Genomic DNA, 15,491 nt, shown 5'->3' with positions numbered 1-15,491 from the left:
GGGCCTGAATGGCTAATAAAATTCTTATAATTGGAAATTTGTACGGAAAATCCTTTATTAACGAATCGAGTGACTATTCAAAACTATATTTTTCCACATAAGGTGTCATTTGGTGCTTTTCCGAAATAATATTTAGCCTTGTTATGTATCCAGCCAATAAACGGTTTTCCTCAATTTAGAAAGAAACACACACATTCTAATTTATTATAAGTATTTATTTACGTTGCTATATTAGCCTTTAAATTTTGTAGAGATAATGTTAAATTAAAATTAATGCACTGAGGTTACTCATTCTTATCGCATTCATAGATCGTATATATCTATATATATATATATATTGAAAATTATATATATTTTGAAAATTTAGTATGCAGTATAATTCATTTTATCATTCAATCATTCAAAATGTAATATTTAGTATGAAATATGTTAATTTAAATGTTTTTAAAAATCTCTATAAAAATTTCCAAATATATATTGAAAATTTAGTATGCAGTATAATTCATTTTATCATTCAATCATTCAAAATGTAATATTTTTAGTATGTAATAAGTTAATTTAAATAAGTATTCTGTATTAACAGCAGCGAACAGAAAAATAGCAGTGGCAATCAAATTAAATTCGCCAATTAAATCCCTTTTTTTCGATATTTGAAGAAAAAGCTTCAATGAATTTTGTTTTTAAAACTATGCAAACCATTCGCAAAAAGTTTACGAAAAATTCGAAAATTCGAGAGAATTTTACAAAAATTTCAAAGCTTTTATTAGAGTTCTCTGAATTTCTTTAAGTATGCAGCCTTGTAGTGCAATCAATTTTAGTCTAACAAAGTTATAGGTCTCTCGAAGGGTGTTTTAGATTTGCCTCTATACAAAACGTGAAACAATTACTTTTTTATATCCAAATGCGTGTCGGGAAAAAAGTTTCGAAAATCAATCCGAATTCTGAGAGACCTATAATTTTGTTAGGCTAAAATTGATAGGACTAGAAGGCTGCATACTCAAAGAGATTTAGAGAACTCTAATAAAAGCTTTGAAATTTTTGTAAAATTCTCTCGAATTTTCGAATTTTTTGTAAACTTTTTTGCGAATGGTTTGCATAGTTTTAGCAACAAAATTCATTGAAGCTTTTTCTTCAAATATCGAAAAAAAAGAATTTAATTGGCGAATTTAATTTGATTGCCACTGCTATTTTTCTTTTCGCTGCTGTATGTCTTTACAATACACACACACACATTTACATCAAGTAGTAAAATTTCATTACTCGAAGTAACATAAAACTGTCAATTAATACGTCCAGTTTTGATTTGCATCTACTTTTATGGCAAAAATGATTTTTTTTCTCACAAAGGTCTATTGTAGCTGCTTACATAATTCAGCCATTTTACTTTAGCGCATTAAATTCGCTCCATACAAGTTTAGCAAAATATGTCTAATTAATTTCCAAACTTATATTTTAATCTATGCAACTATTCATAATTTTTGTAAAGGAGCTGTTATCCCTCAGAAAAATTATGGCATACTTCCAAACTAGCAAAGCAATAGCGAAAGTTACAAACGTTTCAGGATTTCCCAAATAAAACGCCCCAAAGTCCTAGATCGGCAATACATACAAACACAAAATACATTTTTATCATAAAAGGACCCATGTACAAATTAGAAGTTTTGTAGTATTTTTTGATAAGTTACGTAATTGCTTTATGAAACGAAATAAAACCTGAACTACGAATAATACAATTACTATGGGTTAACTGCGTGAGCAAAAGTGTATGTGTATTAATAAAAAGTTTATAGGTTTGTTTAAAGGCTTAACTAGTCTAGTCTCTGAGTTGAATTACTTGAAAATTGTGCATCTAGCAAAAGAGAAAGATGTATATTTAGTTGCTATCAAGTTTTAAATAAAATTTCAATGTTTTGCACAAATTTGAACTATAGAATATACGTTATTCAATACCGATAGGTTATTAAATTGCATACTTCAACGCTCGAATTTGGTCTCCATTCTCTGTATAAAGGCAACATATGACCCAAAATGGCATACAGTGCCGTTGGGAATAACTGGTATACATAAATATCGTTAGCTTAATTAACAAAGACCCTAACCAACAGACTTTTTGATACTGCATTTTTCGCAGACTTTGGTATATATTAAAAAACGCCCTGACAAAAAGTTTAAAGGGTTAGAACCATAGCCACTTTTGAAATGCCATTCTATGTTTTGTGAACGCGAAAATAAAATGTGATTCGCTACTCGTACAAATTTCAAATATGTTGGTTAGGTCCTTTGTGCATTAAGCTAACGATATGTCTGTAATGAGAGGTAAGCAGTCGCAACTCCACTTTTAGTCCAAATGGAACTAGTACCATTTTTCAATTTTATTATGGCTTCTTGACCTTCCGGCAAAAGATCTTAGCTCAGATATTGTTGGTTGCCTACACTTCGAACTTTACGGTGTATTGCCATTGTCATTGTCATTGAGGTACCTGTTTTTCTCATTTCTCAAAATATATTTTTTGGACTTACGACTGTTTACCTATCAGCTAAAGACGTGAAATTATTGAACACTTGTCTTTCCTAGTTCTTCATAAACTAAAGCAACAACTTTCCTTTCAATATTGCGCACATTATTCTGTGATAAGTTGGCACTGGAAATTGTTTTCGCCAAGCTTTCAAACAAAAGCGAAGTTGAATCCCGTATTTTTTCCTGCTCAGGGGCACAAGCTATCTCTTGGATTGTTTTTGCGCATTCTTTTAGCACATCCTTGAAAACTAAAGTAACTTCGGCATCTGCTTGCTTTTTTGACTTCCGGTTCTTATTCTGAGCGACATAGCTTCTAGCTGCTTTATCATTTGAAGGTTTGGAATTCTCGTCAACTAACTGTGGTTCGCATACTATATACGGTTCGAAAGTAACATCCATAATTGCATTTGGAGGATTGGAACAATCTGTCGAATTTTCGCTTATTTGCGATTCGTATACAATAAGTGGTTCACGATTTGAAGAGTTTGAGTAATCTGTTGACTTTTCATATACATCAGTATGTTCGTTAATCATGCCAATCACAATTTCCAACAGTTCTAAAAAGAAAAAAATATATGATTGATAATCTAATCTAATCTATTTTCTATTACATACATCCCATTCCCGATCACACTATATTACATATAGAGTATCACTGTACCAAATATTGTGGGAATTCTAACGCATCTTTTGATACCACTCCTGGAATTTTTAGACGTGTAGTAATTGCGAAATGTAATGAAAACCACTCAAAACCATCGCGGCAATATACATAACCCTGACTTACTTTCTTGAATCAGGATAGTCGTCTAAAAACTGCATTGCATTCATGTATTTCCAACTTTTTGTAGCACTTCCTGCGGCGCTCCCGGAAGGAGATAGCGCACAGCCCTTACGCCTTTTATAAGTGTCTCGCAGACTTTTCCACTTTTTACGACATGTTTCTCCTAAAAAGGATACTTAAACATATGAGAAGAATCCACATCAAAACATATAAATACTTACCATCCAAGGTCAATGCTATGCCAATATTTTCAAATACGACTGCTTTTTATTTAAATTTTTATAATCTGAAGAACCAAGATTATATAAACAATCGTTTTCCTTAACTTTTTCTATGATATATTCACTTATATTTCTCAATTTTCAATTTGCATACAAACTTTTCACAAAATAATTTTACACAAACAGCTGATTTGACTATACTAAGGGTGACCATATGAAAGGACAAAGGCAGAGAGAAGAAGGAACTAATGACTTCACACAAAGAACTCACTGAAAAACTTTATTATAATCATGCAAATTAATTTATTCTAATCCAGAGCTTGGAAATGTATGTTTGTGCTTTTTAAAGAACGAGATAAATGTATTTTTAGTTTAAATTTAATGTGAGCGTTGAAGCAAAAAATAAATATGGTCACCTTTGGCATAAATTGTCGTCATCGCCCGGCGGCGACGATAGAATTAAATCTATCGTCGCAAAATGACGTCGCGTAAATTCCGCTCTTGGCGTTCATTGTGTTCACCTTCATGTAATTATGGGGATTCTATTTTTGACAAGGCGATGTTCGTCGCGTTTATTTCGCGGCGTCAGGGCATTGTGTTTCAAGCTATAATACGTAATCAGAGAAAACAATAATTTTAGATTACCTCTTTTCAAAACAGAAGTGGACAAGCAAAATATATTTTATAAGGGCCTGAAATATTTCAATGAACTTCCTAATCACACTAAAAGTAGTAATAACTTCAATACTTTTAAAAAATGTTTATTTGAGCATTGTAAAACCCTTCCAATAAGATAAAGTTTTTTTTTTTTGCTTTTAGTGTTTTACATGATATACCGATACTGGAGCGCAAAAAGGGAATGGTAATATTGGTAGCAGCAAAATACAATGCCCTAAGGAAAAGAAAATCAGTCGCCACCTGTAACTCCAGACAGTTCCAACAACTAATTTCGCTGGAATTCGGTATTTTCAGCCTATATTTACTGTTGCTGATCGGCATCACTCGCACTCCGACAGCATTAATGTAACACAAAATTATATGATATATAACCAAAATAAGGTCAAACAAAAGTTGAACCCATTATATTTTGAGCTGTGCTGATCGGAATCTTCATGCATTCCGACAGCGTCTTTACTAAACAAAGTTGAGGGGTGATTGGGTACACGTTATTTTCAATTTCCAACATCCAAGGACATGTTTAGCTGTGTTGATCGGAGACCAATACATTCCGATAGCTTAAAATACAAATATAATTGAAAAATATAAGTTCCAAATTTTGTTGCCTTAAGCTGGGAGCACTGGAGGATTGGAAACGCGTCCTTTTCAACCTTCCTTAAATAACTGGCTCCCAGACTCGTCCGTTTGTCACGCCAGTAAATATGCTGATCGGAATCACATGGCATTCCAACAGCATATTCAATAGAAATAAGTGATATAATAATGAATTGTACTTAGTAGTTTAAGTTGTAGGCCTAAACAGCCGTAATAATAAATAAATTAAAAATTAAATTTAAAATATTATGGTTAAGTGTAATTTCATTTAGTAGTTGGCTCAACTCCCTGTTCAGAGAACAAATTTTTTAACTCAACTGCAACATGTTTCCAACCTATCAACAAAAATAGCGTTCTCTAAAAGCGCTCACAACAAAAATTCCAGAAAAAAAAATTCTTTTTTAATTAATTTTGGGCATAAAAGGAATGAGGTATGGCAGCCGTGTTGGCGAGATTCAAATGATTGAACCATAGCCATGGATTGAACCATTGTGAATGATTCATCATTGATTGATTCATCATGAATGAGTCATCATTCACAATGGAGTGAACATTGTCGGAGCTGCAAGACGACTGAAAAGTAGGGTTGCCAATATTGCCTGCTTCTGCCAGCAGTTGTTGCTTTGATTGCTTTGACAGTAAGATGACATTTCGTCGGGTTACGGATTTTTGCAAATGGCGAAAGTGTGCTTCTCAAAAGGTTAGATTTTATGCCTTCGACATTAAATTCGTAAATTGTTAATTAATTATGTTTCGTTTAGTTTTATGTTTTTAATTATAAAGCGACATGAATTAAGTTTATTATCTATGATAGTTGTCGGAATTTTTAGTTTTTATAATAAATGCATTAATTGGTGGATGACAAAAAAGGATACTTATAAATGTCTTGTATTTAAAACTCTTTTCTGGTTTATTTGTATTTAACAGAGGACACTTAGCATATTTATGATTTCTCTCGTATCACATACCTGTTGAAAGCTTGTATTTGGATTACTGCATTTCGTAAGTCGTCATAAGGAGCGGACACCATGACGACAAGCAGTGAGGATGTGCTACTGCAAATGGGCGAAGTGCGTTACAAAAAAGGCGATGGCACACTATACGTTATGAATGAACGCCTTGCCTGGATGGCGGAAAATAGGGATACCGTGGCGGTGTCGCATCGGTTTGCAGATATAAAAAGTAATGCTTGCATAACTTTATTCTGCGAATATGAAAGTGTAATTTTATTTACCTTTCTCTCACAGTGCAGAAGATATCACCCGAAGGCAAGCCCAAGGTGCAGCTTCAAGTAGTTTTGCATGATGGTAACAGTTCCACATTCCATTTTGTCAATCGTAATGGACAACAAGCAATGCTTGCCGATCGTGATAAAGTTAAAGAATTGCTGCAACAGCTTTTACCGAATTTCAAAAGAAAGGTGGACAAGGAACTGGAGGAAAAAAATCGTATTTTATCCGAAAATCCAAACCTGTTGCAACTTTACAAGGATTTAGTTATCACCCAAGTACTCACCAGTGAGGAATTTTGGACCACACACGCTAAAGAGCACGCAATGAAAAAAGTTAATAAAAAACAAGATATTGGTTTGTATTAAATTGAATTCGTTTAAACTTTATAGATATTCAAATGTAATTCTACTTAGGTGTATCTGGCGCTTTTCTTGCTGATATAAAGCCACAAACTGATGGCTGTAACGGTTTAAAATACAATTTAACTCCAGACATTATACTTTGCATTTTCAAAACATATCCAGCTGTTAAACGAAAACATCAAGAAAATGTGCCTGCAAAAATGTCCGAATCAGAGTTCTGGACAAAATTCTTCCAATCTCATTATTTTCATCGTGATCGTATTACAGCTGGCTCTAAAGATATTTTCACAGAATGTGGTAAAATTGATGATCAAACATTAAAAGCTGCTGTTCAAAAAGGTGCTGGCGATCCTTTGCTTGATCTTAAGCAGTTCGAAGACGTCCCACTCGAGGAGGGTTTCGGTAGTGTATCAGGAGATCGCAATGTTGCAAATAGTGGTAATATTGTACATCAGAATATGATTAAACGTTTCAACCAACATTCAATAATGGTGCTAAAGACTTGTGCCGATGTTGGTAGCAGCTCAAATTCAACTGCCACTGGTCCTGCAGCGAAAGTGAAAGATGCCAAAGGTGCGGAAAATGCGGCAATGAATGGTGGAAGTGAAAAATCAAAGCATTCCAAGGATGCTAAGGCCAATGAAGGCAATACAACTCTAGCCAGCACTGCCACAACCACTGGAAGTGGCGAGATACCAGCCAAACGACAAAGAATCATTGACAAAATACACTATGAGGATCTTGGTGATACATTAATAGAAAACACAAATGATAGTGATATTAGTAAAAAAGTTAAGAAACCACAACAGTTATCACTAGCGAAAGAAGAACGGTATTTACATGGTCCAATGCCCATAAGTGGGCAAGATATGCAAGACGATCCACGGCGCATGGAAGATGTGGAACATAATTTAATGCGTGTCACAGAAACCTGGACACAACGTACACCTCACAAAGTGTTGGTTAGTCCAACAGCAGCGGTAAATGCTCTTGGCGAGTTGAGTCCAGGTGGTGCGCTCATGCGTGGCTTTCACGAACAGTCTGTTGGGCGTAAGTACCATTGCCAAATATAACACTTTGATATAATCTAATTTTGTCGTTTACCTTTTTAGAACTAGTCCCACCAGATTTTGAAAAGGATTTGCGTAATTTGTATTTGTCTTTGTCAGAATTGTTGAAACATTTCTGGAACTGCTTCCCACCAACCACAACAGAGTCTGAGGAAAAAGCTGTACGCATGCACGAGGCTGTGCAACGCTTTAAGGTGGCCAAACTGGTACCATTTGAGGTATACGTCTTTTTATATACTATATATAAAGAAGTTTCGTCAAAATAGCTAAACGACAAAATTTTGATTTTTGGTTATTAATAGATATTGGTCTATATTAACATAAACACGAAATGTCAAAATGTCAGAGGCGACGTATTGTTCTTTTTGTAGCTTTTCCCATCCAATAGCTGTGCACACCTCATCGCCTGTGTAAATAGAATATCTGCACCCGATTTTCAACATTGGCTAACGCTAAAAATATATAAAAAAATATCAAGTGCGCAGAAAAGTATGCAACATTTAGAACCATATTGTCATCAGGTATAACCGCCTAAGTCCCATGTAAGAGTTAGGCTCTTATGTCTTGTAATCATATGCTACTATATGTTGCATACTTTTCTGCGCACTTGTTACGGTCTTGGGTATTTTTAGTGATGAAGCTAGCGTTAGCGAATGTTGGAATTCCCAAGGCAGTCGGTTCTATGTACCGGAGCGACTCGGGATTTCTCCCGACCTAGGACTGTCATTTCAGTGTGACCCCATTTAATTTGTTGCGTCCCTCCCACAAATTGTCATCCTCCCAGCAGCTCCTTGCAGAAGGACTGCTCCATATTCTCTTACTCCGGGAAGGCATCGAATCTAATCCGGGTCCGTCTCCTGACCCCGGTCCTGAGAAATGGTTTTGCTGCATATGCCGGAAAAGAATCTTTTTAGGACGGTCATACTCTGTTCAGTGTGTCTCGTGCAAGGGATGGTTGCATCGGACAGGTTGTTCTGGGCGTGATCCCAAAACCCGACGTCTACGTAACTTTTATAAATCTTTTGTGGCTCCTTGCTGTTCACGCCCAAGGGCGTCCCGTAGTCTACGCCTAAGCGCCCCCCCCCCCCCCCCCCCCCCCCCCCTACCTTCCAGCAGCCCCGATGCTCAGCAAGCCACAACAAGTACCCGGTGCTGCTCGCGCCTCACGGCGCCTACAACGCAAACAGCTTCTACCACTCATAACTACTACCTTCGTAGTAGTGTCGGTAGCAATGCTGAGCATCAGCCCCTGCCCCCGTCTTCTGCCCCCCTCTTTTCCGGCAGCAATCGTGCAGGTCAGGGAAACAGACTTAGTCCCTACCTCCTTTTGCACAGTTTGCCAGCACAGAATATATAGTTTTGCGACATCCGCCCAATGCAGCTCCTGCCTTGGGTGGTGCCACTTTCCTAGATGTTCTGGTCTCCGCGACGGCAACCCCCCGACGGGCTTCATCGCGCCATGTTGCCAGGTCGCAAATCCAAATCATCCGGGTACCCCAATGCTTGCCCAAGGACGCCCAGTCCCAGGGCCACAACAGCAATTGCGTCCTGGCCTTCCACAACCCAGGCGTAGTCACCCGTCACTTACCCCCAGAGTGGCGGCGTCTCCCCTTATGCACTTCAGAATTCTGCAGTTAAACTGTAATGGACTAACTGGGAAGATTACGGAGATAGTCGATTTCATGAAGCGGCACAACATCCGCATTGCTGCGATTCAAGAGACTAAACTCACAGCAAGATCTGCATTGCAGGCCTGCTCTGGGTATAATGTCCACAGGAAAGACCGCGAGAGCGGAAATGGAGGCGGCCTCGCGTTTATAATACACCACTCTGTGCAATATTATATATTTGATCCTGGCATCGACCACAGGGACAAAGTCTTAGAACGCCAAGGCCTACCTGTCCGGTCAGGCGATGCAAACCTAGAAATCATCAACATCTACATCCCTCCTGCCACCTGTTGCCCCAGTGGATACCGCCCTAATATCAGAGCCTTACTCACTGGCAACAATCGCATTATCTTAGGCGATTTCAATGCCCATCACGATCTATGGCATTCAAACTTGCGGGGGACAGTAGGGGTGAGATGTTGGCGGATCAAATAGAAGAAACGACGTTCTGCACAATAAACGGAGACGCCCCCACACGTATGGTAGGCAGCTGTCACAGTTCGCCAGATATCTCAATCGTGAGCGCAGAACTCGTAAACTGCGTCAACTGGCAGCCGATGTTAACATTAGCATATGGGCAGGTGCATACTTATTTCGCTCGAGCGGGTCGCCGACTTCATCGTTACCGAAAAACGTACTTTCATAAACTTCAAAAAAGGAAAGTGGGAAGAATATAAATCTTTTACAGACAACCGCTTTGCTGCCCTCCCTATCCCGACTGACGCCCGCCAAGGGGAGCGTGCCTTCCGTAAGGTCATTGAATCCGCCTGGGCACTTTTCATCCCCGCCGGGAGAATTCCCGAAATCCGGCCCGACTTCCCGGCGGAGGCCGCAAACTTAGCGAGAGAACGTGACCTTATAAGACAGCTTGATCCAGGCGACCCCCAAATAAGGGATATAAACCAACGCATCAGATTGCTTGTGGACGAACACAAGCGGGCGAAATGGGAGGAGCACCTAAGGGGTTGTAACCTCTCTACCGGTTTGGGTAAACTGTGGTCCACCGTAAAGTCCCTATCGAATCCGACTGGGCACAATGACAAAGTTTCCATAAAGTCCCTATCGAATCCGACTAAGCACAAAGACAAAGTTTCCATCGCCTTTGGCGATAAGGTGCTGTCGGATGCGAAAAAATGCGCGAGCGCTTTCTGCCGACAATATATAATGCATCCTACGGTCGACAAAGATAGACGGAGAGCCAATAGACACGCACATAAACACAAACTCAGCGCGTCACCAATTACCATCACCGCTAGAGAGGTTGAGGACGCCATTGGTCGCGCTAAACCATCCAAAGCAGTGGGCCCAGACGGCATAGCCATGCCGATGCTTAAAAACCTAGGGAAAGAGGGTTTCAAATATTTAGCGCATGTCTTCAACCTGTCTCTTTCCACCTTTGTCATACCCGAGAAATGGAAAATGGCCAAGGTGGTCCCGCTACTAAAGCCTGGGAAACCAGCTAACGTAGGTGAGTCATATCGTCCGATATCTCTCCTATCGCCAGTGGCAAAGACGCTTGAAGCCATTTTGCTCCCTTATTTCCAAGCACATTTGCAGCTAGCCCCTCATCAGCATGGCTTCAGAAAACTCCATAGCACTACCTCCGCGCTAAATGTCATTAGCACCCAGATAAATTGCGGTTTGAATCAATATCCCCACCATAGAACAGTACTCGTAGCGTTAGACCTATCAAAAGCTTTTGATACGGTCAACCATGGCTCGTTACTGCAAGACCTGGAAGGGTCTACCCTTCCCCCATGTCTTAAAAGGTGGACCGCAAATTATCTGGGTGGTCGGCAGGCATCGGTGCAATTCAGAAACGAAACATCAAAACAAAGGAGAATTAAACAAGGGGTGCCACAGGGTGGTGTCCTATCCCCGCTTTTGTTTAATTTCTACATATCTAAGCTACCTTCACCACCGGAAGGAGTCACAATCGTTTCCTACGCCGATGACTGCACAATAATGGCCACAGGCCCAGGCCCAGAGATCGATGAGCTATGCAATAAAATAAACGGCTATCACCCTGATCTCTCCAGTTTTTTCGCCTCGCGAAACCTGGCATTGTCACCGACTAAATCTTCCGCGACCTTATTTACAACATGGACGCCCCAAATGTCGACCATATTGAACATCCACGTCGATGGCACTACGCTACCGACTGTCCTACACCCCAAATTCTTGGGTGTGACGTTTGATCAGGATCTACATTTTGGTGCGCACGCAACCGCAATTGTTCCAAGAATTCAGAGGCTTAATAAAATCCTCAAATCCCTTGCTGGCAGTACCTGGGGAAAAGATAAAGAAACGCTCTTGACCACATACAAAGCAATTAGCCAGCCGATTACGTGCTACGCGTCACCCATATGGTCGCCAAGCCTAAAAACCACCCACTGGAAGAAACTACAGGCCTGCCAAAATACTGCTCTCAGAATCGCCACGGGCTGTCTTCTTATGTCCCCAGAACACCATCTGCATAATGAGGCGAGAATACTCCCCATCAGGGAGAGAAATGAGATGCTGACCAAACAGTTTCTGTTGAATACCCAGAAATCTGGGCATCCCAACAGACATCTGATTGACGAACCAGCACCGCCTAGGGGCCTAAGGAGTCATCTCCGTAAGCATTTTGAGGAAATACGGCACCTGAGAACCCAGCCGTATGAAGCGAAAAAACACAAGCAGGTCCTTGGTGAACTCCATAGACAGGCGTCGGACCTTTATGTCGGGAATTGCCCGGTGAATCCAGTACTTGAAGAAAAATGTCCAGAACTCGCAGAAGAGGAACGCATACTCCCCAGGGAAACGCGTGTCACTCTTGCTCAACTTCGTTCTGGATACTGTAACAGGTTAAACTCTTACCTATCCAGAATCAACCCCGACATACAAAATGTATGCCCTGCTTGCAATGTGTCCCCACATGACACTAACCATCTCTTTAATTGTAATGTGGAACCAACGCCTCTAACACCCCTTTCCTTATGGTCCACCCCTGATGAAACGGCACGTTTCCTTGGACTCCCGTTAGAGGATATTGATGACAATTTGTGATCGGTTGCGGCTATTAGGTGGGCGAGCATTGCTACAACAACAACAAAGTTTACATCGCCTTCGGCGATAAAGTGCTGTCGAATTCGAAAAAATGCGCGAGCGCTTTCTGCCGTCAATATATAATGCATTCTACGGTAGACAAACATAGACGGAGGGCCAACAGACACGCACATAAACATAAATTCAGCGCGTCACCAATCACCATCACCGCTAAAGGGGGTTGAGGACGTCATTGGTCGCGCTAAACCATCCAAAGCAGTAGCAAAGACGCTTGAAGCCATTTTGCTTCCTTATTTCCAAGCAAATTTGCAGCTAGCCTCTCATCAGCATGGCTTCAGAAAACTCCATAGCACTACCACCGCGCTAAATGCCATTAGCACCCAGATAAATTGCGGTTTAAATCAATACCCACACCATAGAACAGTACTCGTAGCGCTAGACCTATCAAAAGCTTTTGATACGGTCAACCATGGCTCGTTACTGCAATACCTGGAAGGGTCTACCCTTCCCCCATGTCTTAAAAGGTGGACCGCAAATTATCTGGGTGGTCGGCAGGCATCGGTGCAATTTAGAAACGAAACATCAAAATCAAGGGGAATTAAACAAGGGGTGCCACAGGGTGGTGTCCTATCCCCACTTTTGTTTAATTTCTACATATCTGAGCTACCTTCACCACCGGAAGGAGTCACAATCGTTTCCTACGCCGATGACTGCACAATAATAGCCACAGGCCCAGGCTCAAAGATCGATGCGCTATGCAATAAAATAAAAGGCTACCTCCCAGATCTCTCCAGTTTTTTTCGCCTCGCGAAACCTGGCATTATCATCGACTAAATCTTCCGCGACCTTATTTACAACAAGGACGTCCCAAATGTCGACCATTTTGAACATCCACGTCGATGGCACTACGCTACCGACTGTCCTACACCCCAAAATCTTGGGTGTGACGTTTGATCAGGATCTACATTTTGGTGAGCACGCAGCCGCAATTGTTCCGAGAATTCGGAGCCGTAACAAAATCCTCAAATCCCTCGCTGGCAGTACCTGGGGAAAAGATAAAGAAACGCTCATGACTACATACAAAGCAATTAGCCAGCCGATTACGTGATACGCGTCACACATATGGTCGCCAAGCCTAAAAATTACCCACTGGAAGAAACTACAGGCCTGCCAAAATACTGCTCTCAGAATCGCCACGGGCTGTCTTATGTCCCCAGAACACCATCTGCATAATGAGGCGAGAATACTCCCCATCAGGGAGAGAAATGAGATGCTGACCAAACAGTTCCTGTTGAATACCCAGAAACCTGAGCATCCCAACAGAAATCTGATTGATGAACCAGCACCGCCTAGGGGCTTAAGGAGTCATTTCCGTAAGCATTTTGAGGAAATACGGCACCTGAGAACCCAGCCGTATGAAGCGAAAAAACACAAGCACCTTGGTGAACTCCATAAACAGGCGTCGGACCTGTATGCCGGGAATTGCCCGGTGAATCCAGTACTTAAAGAAAAGTATCCAAAACTCGCGGAAGAGGAACGCATACTCCCCAGGGAAACGCGTGTCACTCTTGCTCAAATTCGTTCTGGATACTGTAACAGGTTAAACTCTTACCTATCCAGATTCAACCCCGACATACAAAATGTATGCCCCGCTTGCAATGTGTCCCCAACAAGACACCAACCATCTCTTTAATTGTAATGTGGAACCAACGCCTCTAACACCCCTTTCCTTATGGTCCACCCTGTTGAAACGGCAAGTTTCCTTGGACTCCCGTTAGAGGATATTGATTACAATTTGTGATCGGTCGCGGCTGTCAGGTGGGGCGAAGCATTGCTACAACAACAACAATGTTGGAATTTGGGTGCTGCCGTCAAATTTCAACAACCGCTAACGCTAAGACTATAGCAAAAAAAGTATAAAACAGTATAAAGTGTGCAGAAAAGTATGCTACATTTAGAACCATATGGTCATAAGGAATAACAACCTAAATAAAGGAGTTAAACTGTTATTCCTTGTGACCATATGGTACTAAATGTTGCATACTTTTCTGCGCACTTGATACTGTATTAAAAATTTTTGGCGAGTTTTAGCGTTACCGAAGGTTGGGATTCGGAGGTTGGTTAAGAAGTTTTACAACTACTGAGTGGCTATTATTGGTTTTTTGTTCTGCCCCGAATGCCAACAGTCGCTAAAGCTAAAACTCCATCACCAAAAATTTCTAAAATAGTGTCAAGGCGCTACATTTGGTAGCTCTAATACTCTTACACCGCGGCCACCGTGGTGTGATGGTAGCATGCTCCGCCTACCACACCTTATGCCCTGGGTACACACCCCGGGCAAAGCAACATCAAAATTTTAGAAATAAGGTTTTTCAATTAGAAGAAAATTGTTCTAAGCGGGGTCGCCCCTCAGCAGTGTTTGGCAAGCGCTCCGGGTGTATTTCTGCCATGAAAAGCTCTCAGTGAAAACTCATCTGCCATGCAGATGCCGTTCGGAGTCGGCATATTTGTAGGGAAAATCAAGAGGAGCACGACGCAAATTGGAAGAGAAGCTTGGCCTTAGATCTCTTCGGAGGTTATCGCGCCTTACATGTATTTTTATATATACTACTCTTACATGTGATTTAGGCGGTTATTCCTTATGACCATAAGGTACTAAATGTTGCATAATTTTCTGCGCACTTGGATACTGTTCTAGATATTTTTAGCGATTTAGTTTTAGCGTTAGTGAATGTTGGAATTCGGAGCTGGTAAAATATTGTATGAGAAAGTAGAAATTTTTGACGAAAAGAGTTTTTTTTTTAAATCTATTTGCTGGTCGTTTAAGCTCTTTTGATGGGCGAACACGTTCTATTTGAATTCAACTTATTAAATTTCATATATTTCAGAATCGTGCACTACATGAATTGTCTCCACTTGGCGCCTCTTTAACTCAGCATTTGAATCGTTTGCTACAATCAGCCAACACTAAATTTGCTACTTGGCAAGAGCGTAAAATGCGCCAGAAGAGATAGCAGTTAAAGAAGACAAATTATTCCTAAGTGATAACACTAAGTTCTACAAAAGTGTGTATGCTGGAAGCTTATCCTAATACAAATACATACATATATATATTCATCTTTTCACATGGTTATACATCCAGCCAAATTGATTAAATTCACTCAGTTGCTAGAAGCATTACTTAATTGAAATAACTTGCAAATCTATAGAATAGAACGTGTTATTTCCTATATAAATAGATGGTTAACATTGATACATACATAGGATTATACAATAAAAAAATACGATTAATAATAAAAGAAACACATACG

At 40.3% G+C, this 15,491-nt stretch overlaps 1 protein-coding gene and 1 long non-coding RNA gene across 2 annotated transcripts; one reads left to right on the top strand and one right to left on the bottom strand.

The window, feature by feature from the left end:
- Positions 1 to 374: 374 nt before the first annotated feature.
- LOC137246774 (uncharacterized) lies at positions 375 to 3,668 on the bottom strand. Its single transcript, XR_010951693.1, has 4 exons — positions 3,524 to 3,668; positions 3,306 to 3,465; positions 3,134 to 3,220; positions 375 to 3,075 (listed from the first exon to the last, which is right to left on the bottom strand). It is a non-coding gene; the product is annotated as an uncharacterized lncRNA (long non-coding RNA).
- A 1,729-nt stretch (positions 3,669 to 5,397) lies between these two features.
- Positions 5,398 to 15,483, top strand: Tfb1 (transcription factor B1). Its single transcript, XM_067777783.1, has 6 exons — positions 5,398 to 5,495; positions 5,723 to 5,977; positions 6,043 to 6,381; positions 6,441 to 7,439; positions 7,502 to 7,677; positions 15,069 to 15,483. The coding sequence occupies exons 2-6, from the start codon at positions 5,824 to 5,826 to the stop codon at positions 15,192 to 15,194; spliced, it is 1,794 nt and encodes a 597-aa protein (XP_067633884.1). The 5' UTR covers positions 5,398 to 5,495; positions 5,723 to 5,823; the 3' UTR covers positions 15,195 to 15,483.
- The last annotated feature ends 8 nt before the right edge of the window (positions 15,484 to 15,491 follow it).

Source organism: Eurosta solidaginis, chromosome 3 (genome assembly GCF_040869045.1).
Source record: "Eurosta solidaginis isolate ZX-2024a chromosome 3, ASM4086904v1, whole genome shotgun sequence".
Classification (NCBI taxonomy): domain Eukaryota; kingdom Metazoa; phylum Arthropoda; class Insecta; order Diptera; family Tephritidae; genus Eurosta; species Eurosta solidaginis.
Note: the sequence above shows the minus strand (reverse complement) of the source record. Positions and strands in the feature narration are given on the sequence as shown.

Excerpts from the sequence above, each read along its gene's own strand:
- Tfb1 (XM_067777783.1), top strand. The coding sequence starts at position 5,824 with ATGACGACAAGCAGTGAGGATGTGCTACTGCAAATGGGCGAAGTGCGT. Across the intron at positions 5,978-6,042 it reads TCGGTTTGCAGATATAAAAA|TGCAGAAGATATCACCCGAA; the intron begins GTAATGCTTGCA and ends TTTCTCTCACAG. Across the intron at positions 7,440-7,501 it reads TCACGAACAGTCTGTTGGGC|AACTAGTCCCACCAGATTTT; the intron begins GTAAGTACCATT and ends TTACCTTTTTAG.